A 27,118-nucleotide genomic window follows, 5' to 3' on the forward strand; every position below is an offset into this window, starting at 1 on the left:
TGGAATACTAAACAGGGTGTGCCTACACAATTTAATCACCACTTTTTGAGGAAAGCTCTGTTAAAAGTTTGGCTGGAGATTCAAAGACTATATTATATTAAAACCCCAGCTTGGGTGGCCCCCTTGGAAGCTATATCCAACCCAAATTTGATGACATCATCAAGATATGTTACTTACAAAGAGGTACTAGAAACAAATGAGAATTTAAAATCACAGAATGAGCTAGAGTTACAAGGAATAGTAATGTCTTGGTGGGAGAGGAATCAGCTGATTTCAAGATGGGGAAAAGATAAACAGATAGGCATTAATTACAAGTATGGAGAACTTGACAAGATACTGTTAGGACCAGGGGGGAAACTTATTCGAAAACTTTATAATTTTTTATTGGGGGGAAAAATGCAAGATGAAGAAATAAAACCGGCAATGATATCCTGGGCCAGAAATGCTGGCCACAGTATTGACTGGGACAAATGGGGAAAAATGTGGTTAAACATGACCAGGATGAAAGCAATTTCTATGAAAGAGAATCTGTTTAAAATGTTTCACCGTTGGCACCTAACCCCTGCAATATTAGCTCACTGCTATCCAAATCTTTCAGATAAATGCTGGAAGTGTAAAACAGAAAAGGGGACTTATTTTCATGTTTGGTGGTCTTGTAAAATAACGCAAAGATTTTGGAAAGAAATCCATGGTATTACTGTCCAGATTATCAAATTGTCAATCCCATTTGAGCCTGAGATATTTCTGTTACGTATTACACCTGACAATTTCAAGAAGGCGGATGCACACCTGGTAACCCATGTAGTGACGGCAGCTAGGATGCTGTTTGCAAAATATTGGAAACAGGAAGACTTACTGTCTAGAAAGGAATTTATAGTTAAAATTACAGAAATAGCAGAACTGGATAACTTGACAATGAAGCTTCATGGGAAAGAAGATGATGCTTATGATAACGTATGGGAAAAAATTTATAGATGGCTTGAGCAGAATATGTAAACTAACAAAGCAACAAAGAGATATGAAAATACAAGTCTAGGTATGGATGTTCATAGCAGATAGGAAACATTGGTTAAAGGAATCCATTTGTATGTTGTATTTGGTTTGTTCTAAATGCTAATAAATATCATTAAAAAAAAAAAGAAAGTAGAAAAAAAATACCAGCTTACCATATCAGCACCTGGCTCTTCGGAGGCTAACTCTCCAGCTATAATTCCATGAGATGCAGCTGATGTCTTCAAATCAGCTGAAGAAAGCACAACAGAAGAGGAGGAAGATGCTGTGCTTTCAAGAAAACTTTTGAAATGTACCTTCTTTCTGAACTTTGTGCTTCTGGATGGTTGATCATCAAGCTACAGTAAGATGAAGAGCTAAATATCATTGCAAAACCAACATTAATAAGGAACATAGAATATTTAGGTAACACTTCTTGAGTGCTCCAAAATGCTTTATAAACATTCTCGACAATCTTTATAATAATTTTGACATTAAGCAAGCCATTACCATCATAGTGAAGAAGCAAAGCAAAGAGGAGTTCATTGCAGAGGAAAGATTTGAACTAGGGACTCCACAAAGTTAGTTAGTTGTCATGTTTGGAATGAGTGAAATAGAGGAAACAGAATGAATTTACAGAACCTTACTTTACAGTATTAGGTGAGAGAACTATAAACAGTCAAAGTGTCATGGCTTTGTATATGGTGTCCAGAACCTGAAAAGGTTAATCAAACAGAAATGAGGGCCAACAATAAAAGCTTTAATATATATAGTATATAAAAACATACATGTATTTATTAACAAAAAATTAAAAAAAATATATAAGGGCCCAATCACACCTCATGTAAAAATACCAGCATCTAACACACAAGGGCTAATGGACTTGACCTGACGTGTTTCAGCCTGCATAGGCCTTCTTCAGAGGTCAAACACAGTGAGGAACATATTGGCTTATATAATAGTACAGTACAATCATACAGATATAAAATATAAATACAAGAAGGACCAGAAAAAATGTTCCAAACTGAAACCACTAGGCACAGAATAAAAGTACAAACCCGTGACCCAGTGGGTACGTTCAGACATGCCGTTTGATCTGGTGTCATGACAGTTCAGCAACTGATTTTATATGCACGATCACACAGTCAACATCTGCCTCTGGGCCCCAGCTGTTGGTTTCCGTCTCAAAACCCCTTTAACCCAGAGTATTTTGTTACCAAGTCCCAAAGTGGTGTTTTCTCAGCTCTCTCGTTTAAAGCCGCAGTTTCCCCTGTGTGATTGCTCCTCCGATGTCAAGCCACTTCCAATTATTTAAACCTCCTCCCCGCTCGGAAGCCCAAGGCTTCCGCTTTTCGGCCGCCTCTTTTTTTGTGCGTCAACGGTATGTGCATAAGCGAAGCTCCACTCCTGCGTTTTTAAAACAAACATTTAAACGGTCACTAGTTTTGAGTTTGGGATCCCAAGGAGGCCAGTTTCGGGTGAAAAGTTTAAAGGGAAGTCTTCTGTCAAAGCGGTGAAATCACGGTGCTCTGCAGAACTGTCAAGCGAAATCTGTGATTTGCCCTATTGGCTCTGCACATGCGCGAGGATAAAGTTTTTCAATACCACGGATGAACAGTTATGCACATGCGCAAACTGAGAAACAAACAAACAAACGTCCTGACACACGCTCCTGTGTGATCGTGATTGTCCAGAGTAAAAAAAATCGCGTCAGAACTGGACCAGTTTAAACTGCTCTCGATTTTCAGGTTTTGGTGATCCCCATGGCAGTAGCCTTCTCCCGAACCGCCGGGAGAAGCCTGCCAGCGCCCACGGCTGGGAGGGGGCGCGGTTGCCCATGCCATCCCAGGAGCCCGGGAGAAGGGCTCCCAGCCATGGGGTGCTAGAGAGCTCCCCCCGGCAAGAAAAACCGGTGAGGGGAGGCTACTCCAAGCCCTGACGGTCCCACTGTGGAGAGTCCCATATGGGACACAAGATCAGCACACCAGAGCAAGCAATTGGTCATCAAGCAATACCAGACACAAGCGAGCAATCGTTGAAAATGTGAGTTTAAGTACAAGCGAGACAACAAAAAAGTGCATGGCTTTCCCGAAAGAAAACGAGGGGGGGGAGGGGACTCTCTTCCGTTAAGAACTGTTTACAGGCGATGGATTTTAAGCACAAAAGGGGGGGGGGCTGCTACAAAAAGCGACCGGAATAAAGAGACTGTAAGAGCTTACCGCGTTACAAAAGAACTTCCAGAGACTTTGACAAACATTTGATAAAAGTAAACAATTCTCAAACATGGCGCCATCAACGGTGAAGGACTCTAGAGATAAACAAGCGAAAGTAAAGCTTCTTCCTGGAAGTCCCAGCCCTGCGAGTTCTACTCCTAGACAGGACTCAACAGCGGAACTTCAAAGGCTCTTGTCGGAAGCACTTTGCCCTCTGCTGGAGAAAATCATAGCAATTGACAACAAGCTGGACACACAACAAGCACAAACGGCTGCAAACACGCAGAAAATCGAAAAAACGGAGCAGGAGCTTAAAGTGATTGATACCAACTCAAAAAAGATGGACAAAAAACTGCAGGCACTGGGGGGAAAAGTGTCAAATCTAAGAATCTCGAGTATTACAGCTTCAAATGGAAAGAGCAAGCTATGTCTTGAGACTTTAAGGTATCCAGGAAGAGAAAGGAGAGAATCTGAGACAGATTGTCGGCAACGCTCACGCGCCTATGGCAGAGATGACATCAGATCAACTTCAAAGTGAAACAGATACGGTCAACAGATCGTATTCAGAATTTATTAGAAAGAATAATCTGCCAGGGGAAGTTACAATAAGATTCTCTCGAAGAAAAGTGAGAGACCAACTACTGAAAGCATCTAATGGAGCTACCTTGAAGATAAAAGACAAAGATATAAGAATACTGAAAGATGTTCCATTTGAGATAAGAAGGAAAAGAAGGAAATGTAGAGACTTGACTCCATTTCTACAAAAGCATGATGTTGCCTACAGATGGTTAACACCCGAGGGACTAATCTTCAGATATGCAAATGGTAAAGAAAGGATTGACTCTGTTGAAAAGACTTGTGAATTTTTGCGTCAACATAGCAGCCCCACATGAGAAGGTGTGACCGATGACGCCAAAGAGAACAAGGAAGAAGGAGAGGCTGGATCCTCTGAGGAAGACTCTGACTCTAAATTGGGGGCGGCAGGTCCTAAACAAGGCTATCAGTTGAGAAACAGAAAGGGGAAAAATAGATTGTCAATGTGCTCAGGAATACCTAAAAAGAAGTTTATTGTATATCGTTCTACAATCCTTTTATGAAATTAGAAATGTTGATGAAGCACTTATGTTTAATTAGATAGATGATAATTTTCAACGAAAGTTAACTTGTGTTTAAGTTTAAAGGTAAATTTGTAAACATATGTATGATCACCATCTCTTGGGTTTTTAGAGGGTTTTCTTTAGTTTCTCCCATAGATGTAGTTCCCCTTTCCTAGATTTTCTGTTTGTAGTTTTTAATATGTAGTTATTAGAAAACGCAATAAAAAACATCCCCTACCGGGGGGGGGGGTGTACAATAAAACACCCGCTCTCAGCACACCGTCTGAACGCATCCTATGAGTGTTTAAAGGTAAAACCGTCTTCCTATAAGCAAGCACGCCACAATCTGTTTTCTGTGATTATGTGTGACACATGGCATTTTTTCCCAAATGATCATCTTGGCACAAGATACTGACCACTCAACACTAAACATGGTCTAAATAATAATTATTCATGTCAATGTACATGAACATGGCTAAGAGTCAGCTCCCACTTTTAACTATTTAAGAATCTTTCTTTTGTACCTGATTACAAGGGTAAATTTTGAACAGACAATCTGGATGAAAAAAGATTTTGCTAAGAGCATCTTCCTAACAAATTCAAACTCTGAGGATATAAAGAGAATTCAAGGAGAATGCCCCAATACCTATGGGAATGTTGCCAAGTTTGAGCATTTTCTACAACTGCTGCAAAACAGTTCTATTTAGATGGTACATATAGTAGCCATAGTTAAGAAAAGCATGGGAAAATGTAATTGTCATACTTTTTCTGTTTAAAACCCTTTACACGGGGGGCTAGAAATTCAATTATATGTGTGTGGGGGAGAGGGAGGGAGGGGGAGAGAGAGAGAGAGAGTTGAATTTCTATATATAAATGCTATATTATATATAGAATGTGTGTGTGTGTATTATTTTTAAAACTCATGTCTACCTTTCTCACAGGGATTCAATATTAAAGCTGAAAATGTTAGCCACAGAAATTATTCAGCTATCTGTGTAATAGTAGTTACCCCCGAACATTTTTACATACCACTGTTTTATTTATTTTAAGGTTCACCACATTTACCTCCCAAAGCTACAAGGCAAAACAGGAGAATCAGTTGGCAGCAAGCTCAACCCTTTCTCCACATCAGCTTGTCCCGGTCATGACCGGGACCTCCCAGACTCGCAGGGAACAGGAACGGATGGCGGCTTACCCGAACGTCCCTCCCTGTCACGGCAGGACCAGGGGGCGTGACGCAAGCAAGCGAAAGTCCAGAAGCAGTCCGAGGTCAAGCCGAGCAAATCAGGCAGCGAGGTTCAAACAGGTTCAAATCACAGTCCAAAAGCAGGGTCAGACATACCAGAGTTTCAAGTCCATAAATCACAACGATACCAGAGGAGTCAGAGATGAACGCAGAGTCAATGAAGCCGAGGGTCAAAAGCTGAGGATCAAGCCGATAATAATTCCACAAGGTCTGGAACAGAGATGCAAGGATTCAGGTCCTGACAAATGACGTTTGCCAGCACAAATGACTGCTGGCAACAGACTTGCAGATATACAGTGCTAGCTAATCAACTCATTAGCTAGCCGGGAGCGAGGTCAGGATCCTGTCAATATTCAGGGCTAAGAGATCTTCTGGCACGCATGCGTGCGTTCTGTCTTCGCTCTCTCAGCTGCTGTCCCCGTACATTCCGGAGCCTGGTTACAGGTGGTGGTGAGTCTGATGACGAATTACTGGTATGCAGCAGAGACTGATCCCTTGCAGGTGTTCCCTGTGAGGCTCTATCCTCCTCACCACTTAGATAGCTTTCAGCTACAGGATCCAGTCTTTGCCTTTCTGCTGCAGTACTGTCCTCAGGAGCCTGTAAGTCCAAAGGCTCCTGGCTGGTAGGTGCCTCCTCAGGGGCATCAGCAAGGGCAGGCATGACATCAGCAGGGGCAGGCATGACACTCCCTCGCCCAGCATGCCCCACTCACCAGGGACGAGGAGGGGGGAGGCACGGAGAGGAGAACGAACGCTGCTGAGGAGTCTGAGGTCGCGGCGCTGCTGCCGCGGCGATGGAACGGAACCGTGGGGCCGTCTCAGGAGGAGCGGGCGCAGGCAGCCCCGTATGGGAGAGGAGAGACGGCGTCGGCCGGAGCACTGATCCCAAAAGTGAAGGAAAGGGCGGAGCCAGGGGCAACAGCGTCCAGACCTTTACAGGGGGGCGGGGTCAAGACGGAGGTGGGGCAAGGAGCCGAGGGGGTAATAAAAGGAGGTGAGGAACTGGCTAAGGAGGAGGAGCTGGGCTGGCTATAGCTAATTCCCACCTGTTGGCAAGAGAGAGAAGCGGGGGAGAAGCTGTGCGCCTCGAGGGGCCGAAAGCCAGAATCCAGAACAGGCCAAGGGGGTGAGGAAACCCTCTGACTTGCCCGTCGTCTGAAGCAAGTTCCCTCCTCAGAGCCTTGCTCCCCCGGCTCTGACCTTTCCCGCTGGTGGGTCAGCGTCACTGCTGTCCGCAACTGGTATCGTAGGCAAGACGGCCACAGGCGGCTCACCCCTCGTGGAGGACACCCCGCTTGACACAGCTGTTCCCACTAGTCATTTTTCTCTCGGCCCACTTTATGCAGGGAAGCACGTCTGGTGGGGGAAAAGGGTCTACAGGGAAGAACTTTGAGAGACATAATCAGAAAGCAGAGAAGGGTTAAGCAACCCCTCATACCTGCTGATGCTCCTCTGTAAAAGCTCCAATATTGACTGACAAACACAAGTTTAGTGAAAGATCACAACATGCTTTCCTTTGTGATCCAGCCCTAAATGATTATGAGAAGTATATAGTATACCCCTGGTTAAATAAATTCACTCATTAAAACCAGAGTACTGCTCCAGGAATAATCTCTCATTCTTCCTGTAGTTGTAGCACTGTCTTGTCATTCTAATAACTGCTATCCCACCAGTTGCTGTCAAGATTTTTCCATAAAGGAATGGCTTTACACATGTGCCATTATAGATTATGGGTGTTTAATTTAGTTTCAAACTGAGTGTCTTCCCTAAGTACCAGGCAGCAAGAAGTTTTACTAACAATCACTACCTGCCAAGAAGAGAGACAGGATGCCTCCCACGCTTTATGAAAAACAGCATACTCTAGGAGTGTGGTTCAGCATACCTACCCACACCTTGGGCACTGGTATCGCTTTTGCACATGGCAGCATATGAGAGCAAGCAATATGCTGTAGTCGTTAGGAAGTTTTCAAGTTCACATTCCAACACCATCATGAAATTCACCAGCTGACTATGGATCAGACACTTTATCTCAGCCTAGATTGTTCTGAGGACAAAAAAAAAAATGCCTTGTAGGCTTCCCTGAGATTCCTGAAGGAAAGATGAGATAAAAATAAAAACCTTTAAGAAAGAAAAGCATCACCTGTTTGTTTTGTTTTGGGGGCAGTACCAAGATTTCAGAAGGATTTGATTTTGGTGTTTTTTCCTTTGATGACAGGATTTTGTGCACTTGTTTCCCTGCAAACAACAAACTAAGTTTAAGCAAGAGTAATGAGAACTCGAAACTCTGGCTAACCTAAGTAGCTTGGCCTGCAACATTTATTTACATCATTTATTGTCCACCTATCTCACTTGGACTCAAGGCAGATTACACAGAGTGAGTCATATCGTTAATGTAATTAAGATTTCAAAATACATGCTCCAGCCCTTAATGTTAACACTGACTGTGTATCAATTGTATGGATGATAGTAAAACCATGTTCATAGTGGTGGTTTTAGTTAAGGGAATTTCAACTCCAGTATTTCTATTAAGCACACCAGGCAAAAGGCCTACTTTGGGTCCCTTTCAGAGAAAAAAGTGGGGTAGAAGAGGTCAAGTAAATAAAGTGTTACTCAAAAAGCTGGATGTTGGGGTCTTCACTATCCAAAGGTAATATGACATTGGCTTATATTAATATCACACAGTACAAACAGTTCTGTTAGTAGAACCCCTAATTTATATATGGTATGTAATTTACAAAATATGACTTTACCTGCTACTGTAGTTGACACATCTGTTGATTCACAACACCGTTTATGCTTGAACTGCGTGTCACTGAGGAAAAATGTTTTTAAAAAATCAGCTTCTTTTTCATTTGAGTACTAAAGAAGTAATCATACTCAGCCACTCATAAAATGTTCATTTTTTAAAAAGCTGAAAGCTAATTTTTCCTGTTTAGCCAATATTTTTTTACTATATCAGATTGGTTAGTTGATACAATCAAGATTGTGTTGATATGGTATCTCCCCATTATTCTCAGGATCCAGTTGTCTGATATTGTCATGTGTGAAAGGAAATCTCCATAGCTGCCACAAAACAACAATTTCCACATGCCAGCTTTTACTTCTCCCATGATCAAGAGATAAACACACATAAACCTACACTTAAGAAAGAGCAGTGGTATCCATGGATTTCCTCCTTTCTCCATGGTTGGGGACAGAGGGTGGCGCTTGGTGAAAGGGTCTCCCCACGATACTCACTGGAATGTAGAGTGCCACAGGGGGCAATCCTCTTGCCAATGTTATTTAACATCTATATGTGCACCCTCACCCAGTTAATTCGGAGATATGAGGTGGGCTGTCATCAATATGCAGATGACACCCAGCTCTGTTACTGGATGGGTACCCATCCTCCACCCTGATAACCTGGCCGAGGCTCTGGAGACCGCAGCTGGATGGTTGTGGCAGAGCCGGTTGAAGCTTAATCCATCAAAGACGGAGATCTTGTACCTGAGCCGGTGTGTGTGGGGGAACTGATATCGGTATTAGGCTCCCCACTCTGGAAGGGGCGCTTTTGGTGCAGGCCCAGAAAGTGAGGAGCCTGGGGGTAATACTGGATGCCTCTCCTTCTATGGAGGCCCAGGTTGCCACAGTCACCAGGTCTGCCTTTTTCCACCTTAGGCAGATTAGGTTACTGAGACCCTATCTCTCCCTCCAGGACTTAGCTACAGTGACGCATGAAATGGTCACTTCCAGGCTTGACCACTGCAATTCACTCTGTACAGGCTTACCCGGAAAGTACAGCTGGTGCAAAGTGCAGCAGCATACCTGCTGACGGCGACGCCTGTGTGGGCTCATGTTCAGCAGGTGCTCCAACAATTGCATTAGATACCAGTTGAGTTCCAGATTTGCTTCAAGGTGTTGGTAATAACCTTTAAAGCCTTATACGGCCTGGGACCAACATACCTGAGGGACCACATCTTCCCATATATACCTGAAAGAGCTTTACGCTTGATGGATCAACATCACCTGGTGGTCCCTGGCCCAAAAGACGCCCGTCTTGCCTCGACCAGGGCCAGGGCCTTTTCTGCCCTGGCCCCTGCCTGGTGGAACATGCTTCCCATTGAGATCAGGGCCCTGTGGGATCTTCTTCAGTTCCGCAGGGCCTGTAAGACAGAGCTGTTCTGCCAGGTCTTTGGCTGAGACAGCGGGTATCTAGGTATGGCCTCCCTGAAGTTGTTGTCACCCATTTACTAACAGCTGGCTATCACTCATGTGTTATTGGAGAGTCAAGGAATCCCTCACAACCAGCCAATTCTATTCTTGGGCTGTGACCACCATTTTAATGTATATTACTGTGTTTAAATTTTAACTTTATTTATTATGCTACTGGATGTTGTTACCCTCCCTGAGCCCGCTTGTGGGAAGGGCGGGCTATAAATATGAAAAATAAATAAATAAATAAAATACAATAAACAAGTTCATGCCCATTATCTGCCAAAAACTCCTTAGGGAATCATTGCAGAAAGACAAAATAAATAGCATGTACTGGCCCAAAACAAGGTTCTATAGGCTTTTCATTTACAAAAATTACTCCTATATTATGATCAGGCAGCAATAATTTCCATTGGGAAACATAAAAATAAAAGAAGGTCCCATGAATCGTCTTTATTATTTGATAGCTGTCATTTTGATGGCATCAATTATCTGTTAGGGACAGCAGATTACATTAATCCCATCTCCCTACAATAGGTAATTGTGAAGAAGTCCCCTGGAACCTATTACACTTCTCTGGGAACACAGAAAGGTCACCTGCTTGTTTAGACGTCTTTCTGAGGATGGATCCTACAGGCCTTTATAGGAATTAAAATGTTTATGATAGCCTTCCCAAAAGGACCAGGCCTCTCTGCATGGAGTCAGTGGAGTCAAACTAAACACAGAAGCCATACAAAACAAATCATAAACATTCAAAAACTGAGGCAAATGGTATTAGGAATTGGTTTTAACAACTTTTTAAATCTGAATCCAGGAGGGGGATGAAGAAGAAGAGAAGAGATTGGATTTATACTCCGCCCTTCACTTGGAGTCTCAGAGCGGCTTACAAACTCCTTTCCCTTCCCCTCCCCACAACAGACACCCTGTGAGGTAGGTGGGGCTGAGAGAGCTCTTTCCAAAACTGCTCTTTCAAGACCAGCTCTGATGTATCCGTTACTGAATAGAAACAAAGTATTTAACAGCACACTCCCAAGCAGAATTATACAATTATAGGTGCACAGAAATCAATGAACTTAGAAGGTAGTAACTCTGTCTAGGATTGTGCTAAAGTTGGCTAGCTCATAGCTGAATATGCAGTATCTATTTGAATAATGTTTTCCTGTCAGTCTAAGAAAACCTATTTAAAAAACCTATAGACTTAGCCTGCAAATTGCTCCATTCTCACTCATTCACTCCCAGACCATCTGCCATCTTCCAGCTAGAAAGCTACTCCATGGAACTCGAATCTTATTGGCTCATGAAGATACAACTTACAGAAGCTATGTCACAGTGATCATGCACAGATTCTTAAGCATAGCACTGAGTGTATATACAGACCAATGCTGTGTACAAGGATTTTGGGACCAAGACCAGGGTGTGTTATAGAATCCTTTGACAACACATTGAAAATAAATTGTAAACATAATCATCCTGGAACATAGCTTTTAGCTATATATTAACATATAATTCAGATCACTGTTGCCTATTAGTGAAACTAAGAATGGTAAATAAAGTTCAGAAAATTAAAAGCAACCTATGCCTGGAAAGCTATATGCTCCACAAATTATGACATTACAAAAATATTTTGTTTATATATTACCTTGCATCTCGACCTTCCAAAGTATTTCCTAAAAGAGAACAACAGAGAAGTGTGGATTATGAGTATCATCAATACTTTGTATTATATATCAATGCTGCTGTGAATTACAGAGAAGGTATGATTAATAGAAGAAATGAAGCAATTCTATTTTCTCAAAACAAAATTTGAGTCCAGTGGCACCTTTAAGTTTAATTCTGGGTATAAGCTTCTTCACGCACACTTCTTCAGATACCCATGAAAGCTTATACCCAGAATTAAACTTTGTTGGTATTAAAGGTGCCACTGGACTCAAACTTTGTTCTGTTGCTTCAAAACAATAAGGCTACCCACCTGAATCTAAAGTATAAGATGACACAGTGCAAGCATTCTTTAATGATAATCTTAGGCCCCGGTCACACGGGAGGATTTGCCCCGCGAAACGGACGGGTTGAGGGCGCATCAAACGGGCGCGATCATACTGCAACATCTGGGAAGCGTCACGCACCCGTCCCTGATCCATCCCTTCGGCCCGAAAACGCGCATTGAAAAGGTACCGGCAACAGAGCACTACCTTCTAGATGACGTGCGGCAACTCCAGGCGTCTGATCGGGGAAGCGCTGGTAGCCCGTCGCAGCCAGCGCCGTTCCCCGTCCCACACATGCGCACAAACGTGCAACGTCTGTTTTGCTGCACTACGCCTGATTGCCTGCCAAAGGCCGGAGCACAGAGCCACGGGGGCATGTCGGATCGCGCTACCGTGGTTCTTTTTGCTCCGGCTCTAATTTGCCTCCTTTCAGTGGCGCAGTATCCCGCTCGTGTGACCAGGACCTTAATTTGTCTTATGTGTTGGCAAAATGTACAGATTTGGGAGACCAGGATACTGCTTTTTAGTTTTCAACTGTAAAGTAGCAATGGAAGGGCAGTAATTGGCAAAGGAAAAATGGAAACCTGGAGATGCTTAAACATTCCTGCATGCATTTACTTCCTTCATTCCCCATTCAAGTGACTTACTTCCAGACAGGTTTGCCATACTGGCAGCAAAGTTACAGCCCTCTAAAATCCCTGAAGTCATTGGGTACAGAAGGGTGTAAGTCTGTACAAAATTGCACTGACAGTGGGGGAGGGAGGGGCTAAACACCACCTATCCATTTTTTCTTCTCTTGTGCAAATCATGTACCCTCAGCTGCTTGGCTGTAGAAAAACAGCAACTTGGCTTCTCAGGCTTACATTTCTTGCCAAAGCACAAAGTCTAGTCTTCCACAGAATAGGTACTAAAGAGTGAACATCAGATTTACAGTCAAATGCTTCGATAACATGTAAAAAGTTACCAAATATTTTTGAAAAACTTGGCAATGGTGGCATCTTGTCTATATTGAGGGCTTTGCTGGTGTTCAGGAGCGTAGAGTTCTTGCATCCAAAGTATTCTTTGGATCTAGAACAGGTTTCTTCTAAAGAAAAATGACAAACAATATTAGTTGCTCCCACAATTTTAAAATTAATCAAGTTAAGAACATTAGACGAGCCTTCCTAGATCAGACTAGTGGTTCATCTAGTACTTGAAGGGCTGACAAACAGGGCATGAAGGCCAAGGCCTTTCACTGATTCTTTCTCCTATCACTGGTACTCAGAGGTTCAGTGCCTCTGTGAAGGGTGGTTCCTCTTACCTTAATTAGTAGGCATTGATGGACCTATCCCCCATGAATCGGTTTAACCCCCTTTTAAATCTATCTGTGCCTGTGGTCACCACTTTGTCCACTAGCAGGGAACTCCACAGTTTACTTCCTAACTATGCAAAATTGTATAAACCTCCATCATATCTCCCCATTGCCACTTTTTTTGAGACTGGAAAAGGCCTAGACTCTTCAGCAAATCCTCACAGGACAGGTGCTCCAACCCCATAACCAATGCTAGCTCTGCATTTATAAACTAACTATTCTACAGTAACTCCAGCTGATTTCAATGAGAGCTAACAGATGTATTTGTGATTAGAGTACAAAGCGTAAGTACACTAAAGATGCAGAAAACATGATGTCGAATATATATTTGGGGTATTTAACTGTCAAACCAGGAGTATTTAGATTTAATCCCAGGACTGGGGCAACTGGAAAAGGAAAGGTATGTCAAGAACTGCCAAATCAAAAATTCAAAATGAGGGATGTAGTCAAACGACAACTTTGATCAAACTTTTTTTTTTTTTAATTAAGAAACATTTAGCAATATTCCATAAGGTCAACTTTTCCCACATGACTATTTCCAGGAGCTTCACTGAGCAAATAGAAATACAATTTATTCATGCATAATTTACACAAAATAGTAAAACCTATTAATGTATAATTTGCTGAAAGAGAAATAAAGATGTGCTGTTATCACATCTTCTCTCACTAGTATATCCATGTAGTCAAAACAGGCCTTACTCGGTCAGTTGCTGACCAATGAGAGCTGCCACAGGGGCTCTCTCCCAATTACAGCTTCTGCCAATGAGGCTGTGAGTCTCCTTCCCTCCTCCTGCCTCTCTCCCCAGCCTTCCCTTTGCAGTTTACTTTGTGCACAAAGCAGTTGCTCCTGCATGCTCTGAAGCATGTGACAGTCCTTTTTGCGCTTTAGCCCACCAGCTCACATCAGCCATCGATTCCTCTCATCATCAGCACATAAGATAGGAGCTTGGGGGGGGGGGGCTTTTTGGGGGGGGAGTGAGTTCAAAGGTGGTTGGAAATAGAGGGGGTGGGCAGTAGCAGCCTTTGTATTCTTCCTTTCACAAGTGGACTCGTTACAATTTTTCAGTATGTACGGGCGCTCATGCAGCTGTTTTGGCCCTTGAAAATGCTGGAGGGGGAAGAGTTCTGCACCACAAGCCCATAGTGGAGCGGGACATCACAGCACTGTAAATGGTGATGATGAATGGGTGCTGGACACAATTTTGCCTTCTCTTTTAGCTGGGCTTAGCAAGCGGGGGGGGGGGCACTGTGTGTGTCTGTGGGGGGAGCCCCCCCAACTTCACTTTCCACGTTCATGTAGCTGCAAAGGAAGTGTGTGTGTACACAAGCTGACTAGGGTTGCTGACTTTGTGTGGGGAAATTCCCAGAGATTTGGGAGATGAAGTCTGGGGAAGGGGGGTGAGTGGCTTTAATTGGGTATAATGCCACACAGTCTATCCTCTCAAGTAGCCATTTTCTCTGGAGAAGTGATTGTTGTAGTCTGGGGATCACATTTAATTCTGGGAAATCTCCAGGCTGCACCTGGAGGTTGCCAACCCTAATGTGTCCCAGCCTGAGTGCCTGTAGCTGTCCTCGAATCCTCCTATCCTTGTGTCCTCCTATAGCATGTTACCTGGAACCAAACCAGAGCAGGGCTTGGGGTGGGAAAGGGGGAAGAGTTCAATGGAAGGTGGTGAGAATCAGAGGAGCCATCCATCCAAGAAAATACACACTCTTCTGCAGGAGTCATTTCGTAGAAAAAGAACTGCAGGAGCTCATTAGCATATCTAATAGATTAGCACAATAGTTCATTAGCATATGCCACGCCCCCTGATATCACCGGAAGTTATGTCAGAAGGGGAAGCAAAAAGGAGGGCGGCATCTGCAAAAGCCTCCCCTCCCCTTCCCCAGGAGGGCTGGGAGGGGAGGGAGAGAGAAAGCAAAGAGAGAATGGGTTTAAACTTTAAACCCCTTCTCTCTTCGCTCCCCCCCCCCCAGCCCGCCTGGGGAAGGGGAGGGGAGGCTTTTGAAGATGCCTCCCCCCCTTTTTTCGCTTCCCATGTCGCGCCAGGGCGGGGGGGGGGGGAGCAAAGAGAGAAGGACTTTAAACTTTAAACCCGTCTCTAGAGTCGCACTGCAGCGGTGGTGCGATCTTTCCATTATATTCTATGGGGCCATAGAATACAATGGAAAGAGAAGGGGTTTAAAGTTTAAACCCCTTCTCTCTTTGCTTCCCCCCAGCCTGCCTTGGGGGCAGGCCAGGGAAGGCCGAGGGGGGGTCTCAACAGGCCTTCCCCCACCCATCCGCTTTGGAGGTCGAGTGGGGGAAGGCACAGGGAGGCATTTAAATGTCTTTCCGCTGCTTGTAAGGCCTTCCCCGGACGGCCTGCTTAGGCAAGTGGGCCATGGACGGAGGAGAGGGGGCCTCAGCAGGCCTTCCCTTATCCACCCACACCGGCAGGCGAGCAGGGGAAGGCACAGGGAGGCATTTAAATGCCTCCCCACTGCTTGGAAGGCATTCACCAGCTGGCCCGCTTAGGTGAGCGGACCAGAGAAGACAGGGGGGACCTCAGCAGGCCTACCCCCACCCACCCGCTCCGGCAGGCGAGATGGGGAAGGCACGGGGAGGCATTTAAATTCCTCCCCGCTGCTTGGAAGGCCTTCCCCGGCCGGCCCGCTTAGACGAGTGGGCCAGGGAAGGCGGGGGGGGGGTGTCAGCCTTCCCCTGCCCATCTGCTCTGGCGGGCGAGCAGGCGAAGGCACAGGGAGGCCTTCCCCGGCTGGCCTGCTTAGGCGAGTGGGCCAGGGAAGGCCGGGGGGGTGGGGCTTGCTGGACTCATTACTGACAAAGTGCCGCTTCAGTGTGCTCCGGCAGGAAAGGACCCCTGCTCTTCTGTGATTACAGCCTAATTTCATGCTCAGAGGAAGCAACAAACACTTTTATAGTGATACATTGCTGGCTTTGGGATTCCCATTTGGCACACTGCAACCCAGGAAAGTAGAAGGGGGAGAAACAATGGGGGTTCTTCATGTATTTACAAGAGTCTGCTCATCATGTGTAAACACAAGAAGGGGATATCTGACTTTAGATAAAAAACTGATTATTGCTTAAACTTCTCTGTAGAATGATCCCTTATAGAGACTTTGTGCTACATCATATCATGTTCACTGAGTTCTGCATTCCCAAATACAGTTGTGGCTTTGCAGTTGTTGCTGACAATTCGTGTTTCAATGGCATCGCTGAAGGAGCTTCAGCAATATGAAATTAATTAACAATTCCGGTCACAAATGTCCCAAGATCAACTGAATGTTTTAACAGTTCTGTCAATTGCATCACATGAAGCACCATATGTTGAGTTTGATACTAGGCTTCACCATTTTGCTGTTAAAAAAACAAGGTGGAACATGGTTTGATTACACTTGAGAACCAGCATGGTGTAGTAGTTAAGAGTGGAGGACTCTAAGCTGGAGAACCAGGTTTGATTCCCCACTCTTCCCTCCACATGAAGCCTGCTACGTGACCTTGGGCCAGTCACAGTTCTCTCAGAACTCTCTCAGCCGCACCTACCTCACAAGGTGCCTGTTGTGGGAAGAGGAGGGAAGGAGACTGTAAGCTGCTTTGAGACTTCTTAGGGTAGAGAAAAGTGGGGTATAAAAACCATCTCTTTCTTCTTCTTTTACGCTCCTAGAGATGTAACTTTCTAGAACACTTCTAGGCATTCACATATCTACATGAAACCCTGCCCGGACCCTCAAAGGATTTGGCTTTCAGTTAGTTAGTTTTCATTTGCAAACATCATATGCAATTCATGTTTAAGGGAATATTGTTATGGAAAAAGAAATATATTTGTCATATCATTCTTACATCTAAGTTATTTTGTTTTATACAAGGTAATAAAAAGTAAGAAAGCAAAATTTTGTATGATTTCTCTTTACCAAAGCAAAATTGAAATGGAAAAGGGAGTGGTTAAAGAAGAAAAGGCAGAGCCAATTGGTTAAAGAAGAAAAGGTAGTGCTAAGGGGAAAAGCCAATTGGAAGGGATATGGCTTGGGAAGAAAGCACTGTACCAAAGGGAAAAGGGGGCCCACTTATAGCTTTTTGCCCAGGGCCCACAAAAACCCGCAACTGGCCCTGCACCCAGGTATAAAGCACATATAATATATACCTAAATCACTGTCATCCCTGAATGTTTCAGGCGATGAGTAACTATTTGTTCTATCACCAGATTCTGTATTAGCTTCTATACTAGAATCCAAGCACTCTAGCAGAAAGTCTGAAACACCAGTTGGTAGGGTCATCCCTGTAATTAAAGAGAACATGTAAGAATATTTGACTCATTTACACTGAACATATTCTGCATAAACCTGACGGTCACTCCTGCAAAAGGACACAAAATTTTAAGGTTTGGGTTTCATTTTGTCGAAATCTGCACATCTCCAGTTCTGACTATATTTGTACAGGTTTATATATTTGTATAGAACTGCAAACAGAAAAGGCACATAACAAACTAATAGGTGCAGGAAGAGTTGCCAACAAAGTACATATTGTATTCTTATATTTACAGTACAGAAACCACATTATTCAGGTTCCAGTATAATCACTGCAATTGTTCTTTATAGTGAGCACAACACACATTGTATGAATGAATAGATAAATACCACCTCTGAATGTAGCTACAGTAGTTTGTTTGGAATATTAACTTTTAGCAAATTTATTTAACTATTTCAAAGGAACTTACAAGACACTGACATTCTACATTCATTTCCCCCTAAAATGAAGACAATAGACCTCATCAAACCAGACAGCCTACCTAATCCCTGTTATTGCCCTACATCAATAATTTAACATACTCTGTTATTCCTGGAAGCAGCCAGTGCCCCAGTCCTGGTTGCACAATATAATTATGGAAAAAGAGAACCAAGAACAGCTATGAACAGCAAGTAAACAGAACAGAGGATCAACTGGTTAACTTTATAGCTTCTGCTGCTGGCCCGTTCAGGTTCTTAAGGCATGAAGAAATACACCCCAGTCTACTGAATTTTTCATCAAAATCCATTTGAACGTTCAGTAGTCTAAAATCTAATGATTAACTGGTTGCATTATCTGAACCAACCTTACAAGTACCAACCCAAGGTGTTAAGCATTCTGCATGTACTTCATTATTATTTATAGCTTCGTCCCAGAATTTCTTCCCTTCTTTATGCCATATATCAAGTCAATAAAACTTAATGTAAAAAGTAGGTTTCCCTCCCCTTGATAGCCCAGGCTAGCCTGATCTCATTAGATCTTGCAAGCTAACCAGGGTTGGCCCTGGTCAATATTTGGATGGGAGACCACCAAGGAAAACCAGGGTCATTACGCAGAAGCAGGCAATGGCAAACCATCTCTGAATGTCTCTAGCCTTGAAAACCCTACAGGGTCACTATATATTGGCTGAGACTTGATGGCAAAAAAACAAGTTAGCCTGCATGAGAAAAACTGCAGGATAGGCAATGGAATTGGCACAGGAAACCCACATACTGTTTAATAGTATTTTACATAAGGACTAGTCCTGCAAGTCAGATATTAAATATATATTAGTAAGTAAAGAGATCTTGATCCCATCACACTTAAGCATACTAACCTGAACTAGTCCACACTTAAGCATACTAACCTGAACTAGTCTCGTTACTTCCCAGGCTTTCTCTACTTCCAGAGTTCAAATGCAGAAAATCCTAAAGTCGACAGTGGAAGATTCAGATGGTAAAGCATGATCTAGATGAAACTGAGATTTTCCTTTTTACCATACAAAACTCAAACAATCTCCTGGACATGTATCCCTTTAAAACAGAGTTTTACACAATCAATAATTCAAGTTATATTGTTCTAATTTTGACTAGAAAACTGATATACAAGTGGTGGTGGTGAGCTATACTGGTAACTACTGCAAGTTGCCTTGATAATCACTTACCTGGGGGGGGGGGGAGATTGCCACTTCAAAACTAGAATCATCAAGATACAGAGCGGTACTTGCTGACTACAAAGCCAAACAATGGGCTGAATCACTGGATCATTCCGCAGAAAGAAAAACTTCCTGAAAAGTATCTTTTCCTATATTCACATCACTTCCAAAACTGATTTCCTAATTACTAAATATTAGTGAGCATACTGTAACACCATTAGTTGCATTCGAATTATCTTATATGTATTTTGATAGTGTCTAAAAAAGAAATTACCATTTATACCCTATTAAGAAATCTAACAATAGAATTCATACCTGAGTTGTATCACTGTCCATTTCACTGATATTTTCATTCATATTCATGCCTGTGTTTTCATTGTAATTCAGTTTAACACTATACAAAAACAAAAAATTATGGGACAATATTTGTCATAGAATAGTTCAACCTTCTCTACTATTTGCAACCTCCTTCTGGCAAATGGTGACTGCCCCTAATTTGAAACATATTACAACACCCTTGAAAGATGGAGGTTACATTACAGCTACTATGGAGATACTGCAAAAATGGAGCAAGTCACCCCCAAAAAGGAGTAACTCTTTCCACTGTGCCTACAAACATACATTAGATGGTTTGATACCATGTTGAAATCCTCCCCAAGAGTATTTCATGTGAGTGTAATACTGTACCTTTGTTCAGCTGAAAAGCAATCCACCTTAGAGTTTTCTTGAATCGCTGGTAATGTTTTTGCATTGATGCTTCCAATCTGCCCTGAAGAAAAGCAGACACTTACTCAAATAGTAGATTACCAAAACTAAGTGGGGAAAAATTGTGCAGTTTTAAGACCTTAGTTTTTAACATAGATTAGGTTCCACTGTGCAAAAAAAAAAAAAAAAGAGCAATGCTGCACAACACATTTCAGCCAGCAGAAAACAGTGACAGGTTGCTTTTCCCTAGGCATGATAATTTTTAAAAAATAAAAAATCAGATACATGTAATTAATCCCTTTTCAAGTAAGGGGGGCACGTGCAGTGACCATCTTATCTACAATCTATCTACAACACACACACATTGGAACAGAGGGTTTTCTCCAAGGTCATCCAATTGCAATTACTCTGCATGGGGTGGGGGAACCCCTCGTGGCCCGCTTTAATGAGCCAGGGAGGGCACGGATCAAAGCTGCATGTGGTTGAGCGCACAGTCAAGAGCAATCTGTCAACTTCCTCCAGGCTGAGAGAGCCGAAATGATCCAAACCCGACACTGAAGACGTGCTTGGGGCCTCGAGCTCGCTCACTGTTTCAGCTGTGGCGGGGAGATCACAGCAAAACGACAAGACTTTATCTGTGAAATAGCTCAACGGTCACCTCGAGACTAGACTACTGCAACGCTCTCTACATGGGGCTGCCCTTGTTGCAGATTCGGAAGCTGCAGCTAGTGCAGAATACCGTGACCAGGCTGTTGATGGGCTTTCCAAGATGGGAGCACATCCAGCCTGTGCTGAAGGCCCTGCACTGGCTGCCAATAGCATACCAAGTTCGCTTCAAGGTGCTGGTACTTACCTTTAAAGCTCTATATGGCCAGGCTCCGCCATACCTGAGGGACCGCCTTTCCCCGCATATACCCCAGAGAGCACTGTGGTCGGGGTCACAGAATCAGCTGACCCTCCCGGGCCCTAAGGACGACAGGCTCACTTCGACAAGGGCTAGGGCCTTTTTAGTGGCGGCTCCGTACTGGTGGAATGAGCTCCCGGAAGAGATCAGGGCCCTGCGGGACCTATTACAGTTCTGCAGGGCCTGCAAGATGGAGCTCTTCCACCAGGCGTTTGATTAGGAGCCGCCCCACTAATACCATCAACAAGCGCAGTCCTCAGTTTCAACATCTGGCTCATTACACAGAGTGACTCAGGAGGACACTGAACTGAACTCAGCAGTTGGAGACATATCCAGTATGCCACCGCACACAGGAATTGTATTACTAATAATTAGCACCTTATGTTTTTATGTTCTATGTTTTATAATCCTATATCGTAGTGTTTTATAATGTTATATAGTTTTATCGGCAATGTGCCAATGTTGTAAGCTGCCCTGAGCCTGCATGCGGGGAGGGCGGGATATAAATCGAAGAAATAAATAAATAAATAAATAAAGGAAGGCCTTACTAAATCAGACCTAGTCCAGCAATATTTACAAAATCCCAGAAAGTAGCAGACAGGAAATTGGCTGGTAACCTACTGATGGACCATGCTATTCTATCAGTTTACTCCACTATACAGCACAATTGTATGAAACCAAGAAAAACAAATGTATTAAGTTCCATGTGGTCAAGGGCCACAAAACATCATGTTCAAACCCCAGCCCTTGAAAGCAGGGAGGATTAACAAAGCATGAGGTTCTTGGGCTTGTCCAGGGATAGCAACTACAGTGTGCTTTATGCATGAACAGAAATTTGAACAAAGTTCCTCCCATTTCTAAACACACGCTATTCAGTGCATAGCACAGGCTCAAATGCCTTCACACGTTACACCCCCTCACACACAGAAATTGATTCCATTTAGAAAGTACAATGAATTAAGATAACACGTACAACTGTTTTCCCCCCACTACAACAAAACAGACTGAGCAAAAGAAAGATGCAACATCAGGCATTAAGTTCAACGTACCTATGCAGAATAAGATAGTTCATACTTAGGGGGGAATGGAAACACTTTAAAGAATTAGTTGAATGAAATAAGCCAAACAAATTTTGAAAGAAAGAATTAAGAACACCAAAAATGGGGTAGTTCAATCTTCTAACTTCATGATTCATTCAAGCAGGCCATTAAGGGATTTTCTATGACACTCCTAGCAGACTTAGAAGATTTTGATTTATGCCTCTAATTAAAACCACCACTAAAGGATTTTGCATATGAGCCTAAGCATATGCATACAGACTCTCCACTTTCCTCCTCACCTCTATCAGAAATGCAAATTATGGTAATATTTGGACAGAACCTATATTTACGTTCTCATCTCTTACATATAACACACAGCTAATTATTTACAAAGGAACCTTTTGTACTAGGCAAAACAAAACACATTTAACCCAGTCGCACAGGAATGGAAGAGGGAAGGAAAGTTCATTGCACAGGGCAGGAATTAATACTTTTGGCACAAAGCTGCCTCTTGCGTTTGGAAAGCAGGTTTAAGCACTGCCGAGGGGCATTCCTCCTGCCCACAGTATCAGGAACTACCATGCCCGGCACAGGAGAAGCACAGTGTACTTTCGTTTGGGCCTTCCTTTTCCCAGAATAGGTGTGCAATTTGTTCCAGTCCATTTTACTCGCTTTTTCTCTCTAGAACAGCACTGTCTGCAAGGCAAAAGAGGGTATAGTGAGAAGAGCATTGATCAAGGGAGGGATATCCCCAAACATTGCTGCCACAAAGGCCTGAGCCAACTGCTTTCACAAAATGAAACACAGAAAAACCCCTCCCCAAAATCTGTGGAAACAACAGAAAGCAGTCAAGTTTCAAAGGTTTCATACAGAGGGATGCCAAGTCCAGACTAGACACAAAAGGAATGGGAATTACTCATTGGTGCTCTATGGACTTCTACCCGTCACAGAGCTTTGGTATCACTTAGGTTAATATCAGCACTCGCTAGCGGTTATTGATCCCACTTAAGACTCCTCTGGTTTACTCCTCAAAGGTGAAAATAAATCCTAAGAGGGGCTTTCAACCCAGGCTTTCTGTGTGTTGCCTGTGCCGCTCTGGGAAACGCCAGTAGCAGCCAGCATTCATAATTGGGCTCACACTGGATCTTTTATCCACCCTCACACTGCTTATTTAGGAATCATTTCAAAGGTTTTCACTGAACGCTACGGCACAGACTAAGAGGAACAACACAGCAGCTCGTCTACGTCACACTTCGCTCCCACTGGCAACTCCTTGGTACAACTACTACTAGCCTCTTATCCGTGCCTCCTCGGCGACTAACCGCCTCGCCTAACCACTCGTTTCCTCCAGCAGACGCTTTGAGGGTGAGAAATGTGATAAGCAGCATCTACCATCCAATAATAACCCAGGGCGTCATTCGGGACTCCAGTCCACTAGTCCCGCCCACTGCGGGAACGAGCGTTTCCAGGGGCGGGCAAAGCGGCTCTCTTGTCGCCCCGCCCTTTTGGTGGTGCCCTCCCAGGATCTTAAGAGCTCTGGGAATCCCTTCTCGTGATCGTAAGGAAGTCGCCTCGATGAACGAGAAATTTGCTTCAAGGTAAAGGTAACAGCGTTCCGTGCGCCTTGGTGTTTAGTCATGCCGGTCACATGACCACGGAAATGTCGGACAGCGCTGGCTCTTCGGCTTTGAAACGGAGATGAGCACTGCAACCCTGGAGTCGGATCGGATTCGACTGGCTTTCGAGCAAGGGAACCTTTACCTTTACAAAAGCTGTGTAGGGTCGGGCTTCACAATGCAATATCGAAAAGTCCCTCTGCCGAACCCCTTAGTCTCTTCTCTCTTGAAAACCCACCCTCCTCCTTGCGCGCGGGGGGCGCATTTTCACGCATTTTAAACGAGGGGAACATGAGGAGGAAAGTCACGTCTGGTACTGAACGCTGTTCCTTTGAAAACTCAGCTGCCTACGATGTTGGTTTAGCCGCATTATAACGCGCTCGTTCCATTACAGCGACGCTACTCAGCGCCTCAGGAACCACCTGTGGCTCTTCAGAGGACCTTTACCTAGCGGGGCTCCCATTACATATTCCCAGGAAGTTAGCCCGGGCTGTTGGCAGTAGGGCTTTTGATTGGCAGGTTGAAACAGCCGCCGACGAAGAGACAGGAGAACTTACAGTTTCCCCCATCTATAGGCCAAGAAAGAAATTATGGGGGGACATAATGTAAATTTCCCTTTTCAAAGTACTGTAAGGTTTTGGAGCGTTGAGTCAACCCATTGCCCCTCATTTCCCTTCACCTAGCCACTCTCCTTTCCCTTAAGTGGACACTAATATTCTTTGGCTCCTGAATAGGGTTGCTAACCTCCAGGCGGCACCTGGAGATCTCCTGCTAGTACAGTTGATCTCCAGACTTCCCAGATCAGTTCCCCTGAAGAAAAGGGCTGTTTTGGAGGATGTACTCTGTCTCTATGGCATTATACCCTGCTGAGCTCCCTCCCCTCCCCTCCCCTCCCCTCCCAACACCCCAAACTCCACCATCCCAATGCTCCACCCACAAAAAAGGAATTTCCCAGGCCACAGCTGACAGCCCTACTCCTGAAATGGCTTTGTTTTAATGGGGGTGGGTGGGATTCCCTGTAGTTCTTTGTTTTTTTAACCAATGAACATTTCCCTGCATACCCCAAGAGTTCACTGAACATACAGAAATTTCACCACCGTCTGTGGGTGGCCCTGGTTTCCCAGCTCTACTGATAGCGACTTGATAGCGACTTGAGCATCGACTTCATTATTAGAAAGAATAATAATGTGACATTTTCAATAGCTTTTAAATTATGTTGATAAATACATGAACATATTCCTTGGTGATGTCCATGGCAGTTTTTGTTTTGCTCGGTAGAGGGTAGTCAGAACCATGTGTTGAATATGGTGAGTTTGCTGAGTTGCAATCCAATCATCCCTTTTGCTGAATTGCAATCCAATCATACCGCTTTAAAAATTTTTAATCTCATTATTATTATTATTATCTTGTTTCCCGACAGTGTAATCTATGATTAAATATAAGCTAAAATCTTTGCCCCTTTTATGCCCATTCATTTCTTTTCTTAAGAAACAGTTTTAACAAGAGTGATACAGTATTTGAGTCGCTGTGGAATGTTTATATATCTATATTTCCCCCATTTTTTCTTCTGTAAACTAAAATTCTGAAGCTCTATTAAATGTAATCTTTGGTTCTTTCTTCTGAATACTCTCCACAGTTATACATTTATCAAAATGTGGTTCTCAGAGAGAATATAATACTCTTTGGAGTGATCTTACAGTGCTGTTGAGTCCTTTCTTGTAGGCCTACCATAGGGTGCTGCAGAATGCCCATTTATTTTCCCATTCTACAACCAAGTATGATGTGGAAGATTTGGGATCTGGTACCTCAACATTTAAAAAATATATAAATAAACCAGCCTTTGAAGTCCCTAAATTACATTGTGGGTAATAGTGTGTATGGGGGGGAGGAGTTTAACATTTCCTGTTGACATTGATTCCTCAGTAGAAATCTTTCCCCTCAACCCTAAAAAGTTATTGGTTGTAGTCGGATAAAAAGAAAGATACAAATTTTATTTATTATTTATTTCATTGTTTGTATCCTGCCCTGCCCCCCCAAATGGGCTCAGGGCGGCTTACGACATTCAGTAAAATGATCATTTATCATTCAGCAATAAATAAAACATTGAAAGAACAGTTGCAGTTAAATTTCCTGATGGCAGTGTAATAATTTCTAATTACAGTGCCTGCTGCACTAATGCTAGGAAGGGCACATTTCTCTTACAGAGATCCAAGTCAGCTGGTGCTGGTGCCAAGTTGGTAAAGTCAGTGCCCTAAAGCAGGAAGGCAAAGGGCAGATTAATCGAGCAAGGCAAGAAAGGCTGGTGTTGTTTGGATATCCGCTGCCTTAGTCAAAGGCCTGGTGGAACAGTTCCATTTTGCAGGCCCTGCAGAATTGTAATAAAAATAGTTTTACATCTCACTGACCAGTTGTAAAGAATACTGCCTTTACTTTTATTTAAACTCCACTAAGTTAAAGACTGGTAAAAGGTGATATTCAGAGAAGAAGGTTGAGAAAGCTAGGCCCTCAGTTACTACACAATAAAATATATTGGATGTGAATTTGTTAAAAAAGATTCTGCACTAAAAAAAATCATTTCAATCAAATATATGTTCCACTTCCAGAGATGCTTAAGCTCCCACATAACGGCATGTATCCGACTTTAGGCTGGAGAAAACTTCCTCCTCTGTAAGTGGCCCTTCCTTTGGAGGAGAAGCCTTTTAAGTTACAGAAAGGCTCCTTAGGCTGGTGAAAGGCTTCAAATTCATCTCCATGAAGTGGCAGAATTCATGCCAGTATGTGGCTGTATAGAGGAGAAATACATGGGCTTCTCCTGTGCCCTCACGCAACAGAGGGTGCTTTGTATCAAACAGATCTTCTAGCGCTCCCACTTTTGTAGCCTCCTCTCTTCTATATACTTCCTAATAAGAACAATGAATGTAAATGGCTGCACATTCCACCCTCACATGATTGCATTTTATGATATTTTAAGAATACATATCCTGCCTTTCAATTTACTAAAGTCTAATTATTCTGAACAATAGTGCTAGACTTGAAATTTAAAAAAATCTACACAGTGGAGACATGTACCCCACTGCAAACCAAGGGGAACCCCCAGATTTTCAGAAAACCCCCCAACATTTAGAAAAAACAAAGTGGGGAAATTCTGTGAAATCTCAAGATCACTGTGGGATTGCCTAGCAACCCATACATTGGAACCAAGGCCTAGGCAACTCTAGCATGACTGCAGGTTGGGGGAAAGCAGCATCTGTGTGGGGGAGGGAAAGAAAGTGATGAATGGGGAAGAGAGAAAGTGGGGAATGGAGGAAGGGCTTGGGAGAAGGAGAATGGAAAACGGGCCAGAAGAGTATGTAGTGAACAAGCTGAGAAGATGGTGGAAAACAGGGTGGGGATAGAAAAAGCAGAAAAAGAGGTGGGAAGAGAGCGGGGACAATGTGGAGGGATGAGATTTCCCTGTCTCACAAGTCTCCTGGGTCCTCAGGTAGTTGTAGTATATTATTTGGAACTAATTTGCACAGGTCAAGCCACACATTCAGAAAAGGCATGAAATACCTGTGTCTGAAGACATATACACCCAGGAGCATAAGGGATTGCATGTGTGAATAACATCCCTCCAAAACTTCTTGCACAAAGAACATCAAAGCAAATATAAGACCAGAATTCCTTTCCCTGACAAAAAAATCTTTGGGGGTGATTAAAGTGCATCTATATATCTAATAGTGAAAGGTGCCCCCTGTGTGCGGATACCTAAATCCGCGCATCGGGGGTACCTGGGGGGGGGAGGGAGATTTTCTTGCACACTTGGGGCAGTCCCCAGGTGTGCACAAAAATCTAAAAACACGGAGGGTAAGGGCCTGAAACA

The 27,118-nt window shown here is 43.5% G+C and overlaps 1 protein-coding gene across 1 annotated transcript in view; it reads right to left on the bottom strand.

Moving 5' to 3' along the window:
* The window catches only part of MEIKIN (meiotic kinetochore factor), a 38,241-nt gene extending 16,019 nt beyond the window's left edge, over positions 1–22,222 (bottom strand). Inside the window, exons 1-9 of the mRNA XM_015429531.1 lie at positions 22,132–22,222; positions 19,679–19,760; positions 19,307–19,385; positions 18,704–18,764; positions 17,216–17,350; positions 12,684–12,803; positions 11,377–11,404; positions 8,297–8,358; positions 7,687–7,781 (exon numbers count right to left, since the gene is read on the bottom strand). Of these exons, the coding sequence (XP_015285017.1) occupies positions 7,687–7,781; positions 8,297–8,358; positions 11,377–11,404; positions 12,684–12,803; positions 17,216–17,350; positions 18,704–18,764; positions 19,307–19,385; positions 19,679–19,760; positions 22,132–22,222 (753 nt within the window). The remainder of the gene's footprint in view (positions 1–7,686; positions 7,782–8,296; positions 8,359–11,376; positions 11,405–12,683; positions 12,804–17,215; positions 17,351–18,703; positions 18,765–19,306; positions 19,386–19,678; positions 19,761–22,131) is intronic.
* Between the last annotated feature and the right edge of the window lie 4,896 nt (positions 22,223–27,118).

Source organism: Gekko japonicus, unplaced genomic scaffold (genome assembly GCF_001447785.1).
Source record: "Gekko japonicus isolate JY-2015 unplaced genomic scaffold, Gekko_japonicus_V1.1 scaffold304, whole genome shotgun sequence".
NCBI classification, from domain to species: Eukaryota; Metazoa; Chordata; class Lepidosauria; order Squamata; family Gekkonidae; genus Gekko; species Gekko japonicus.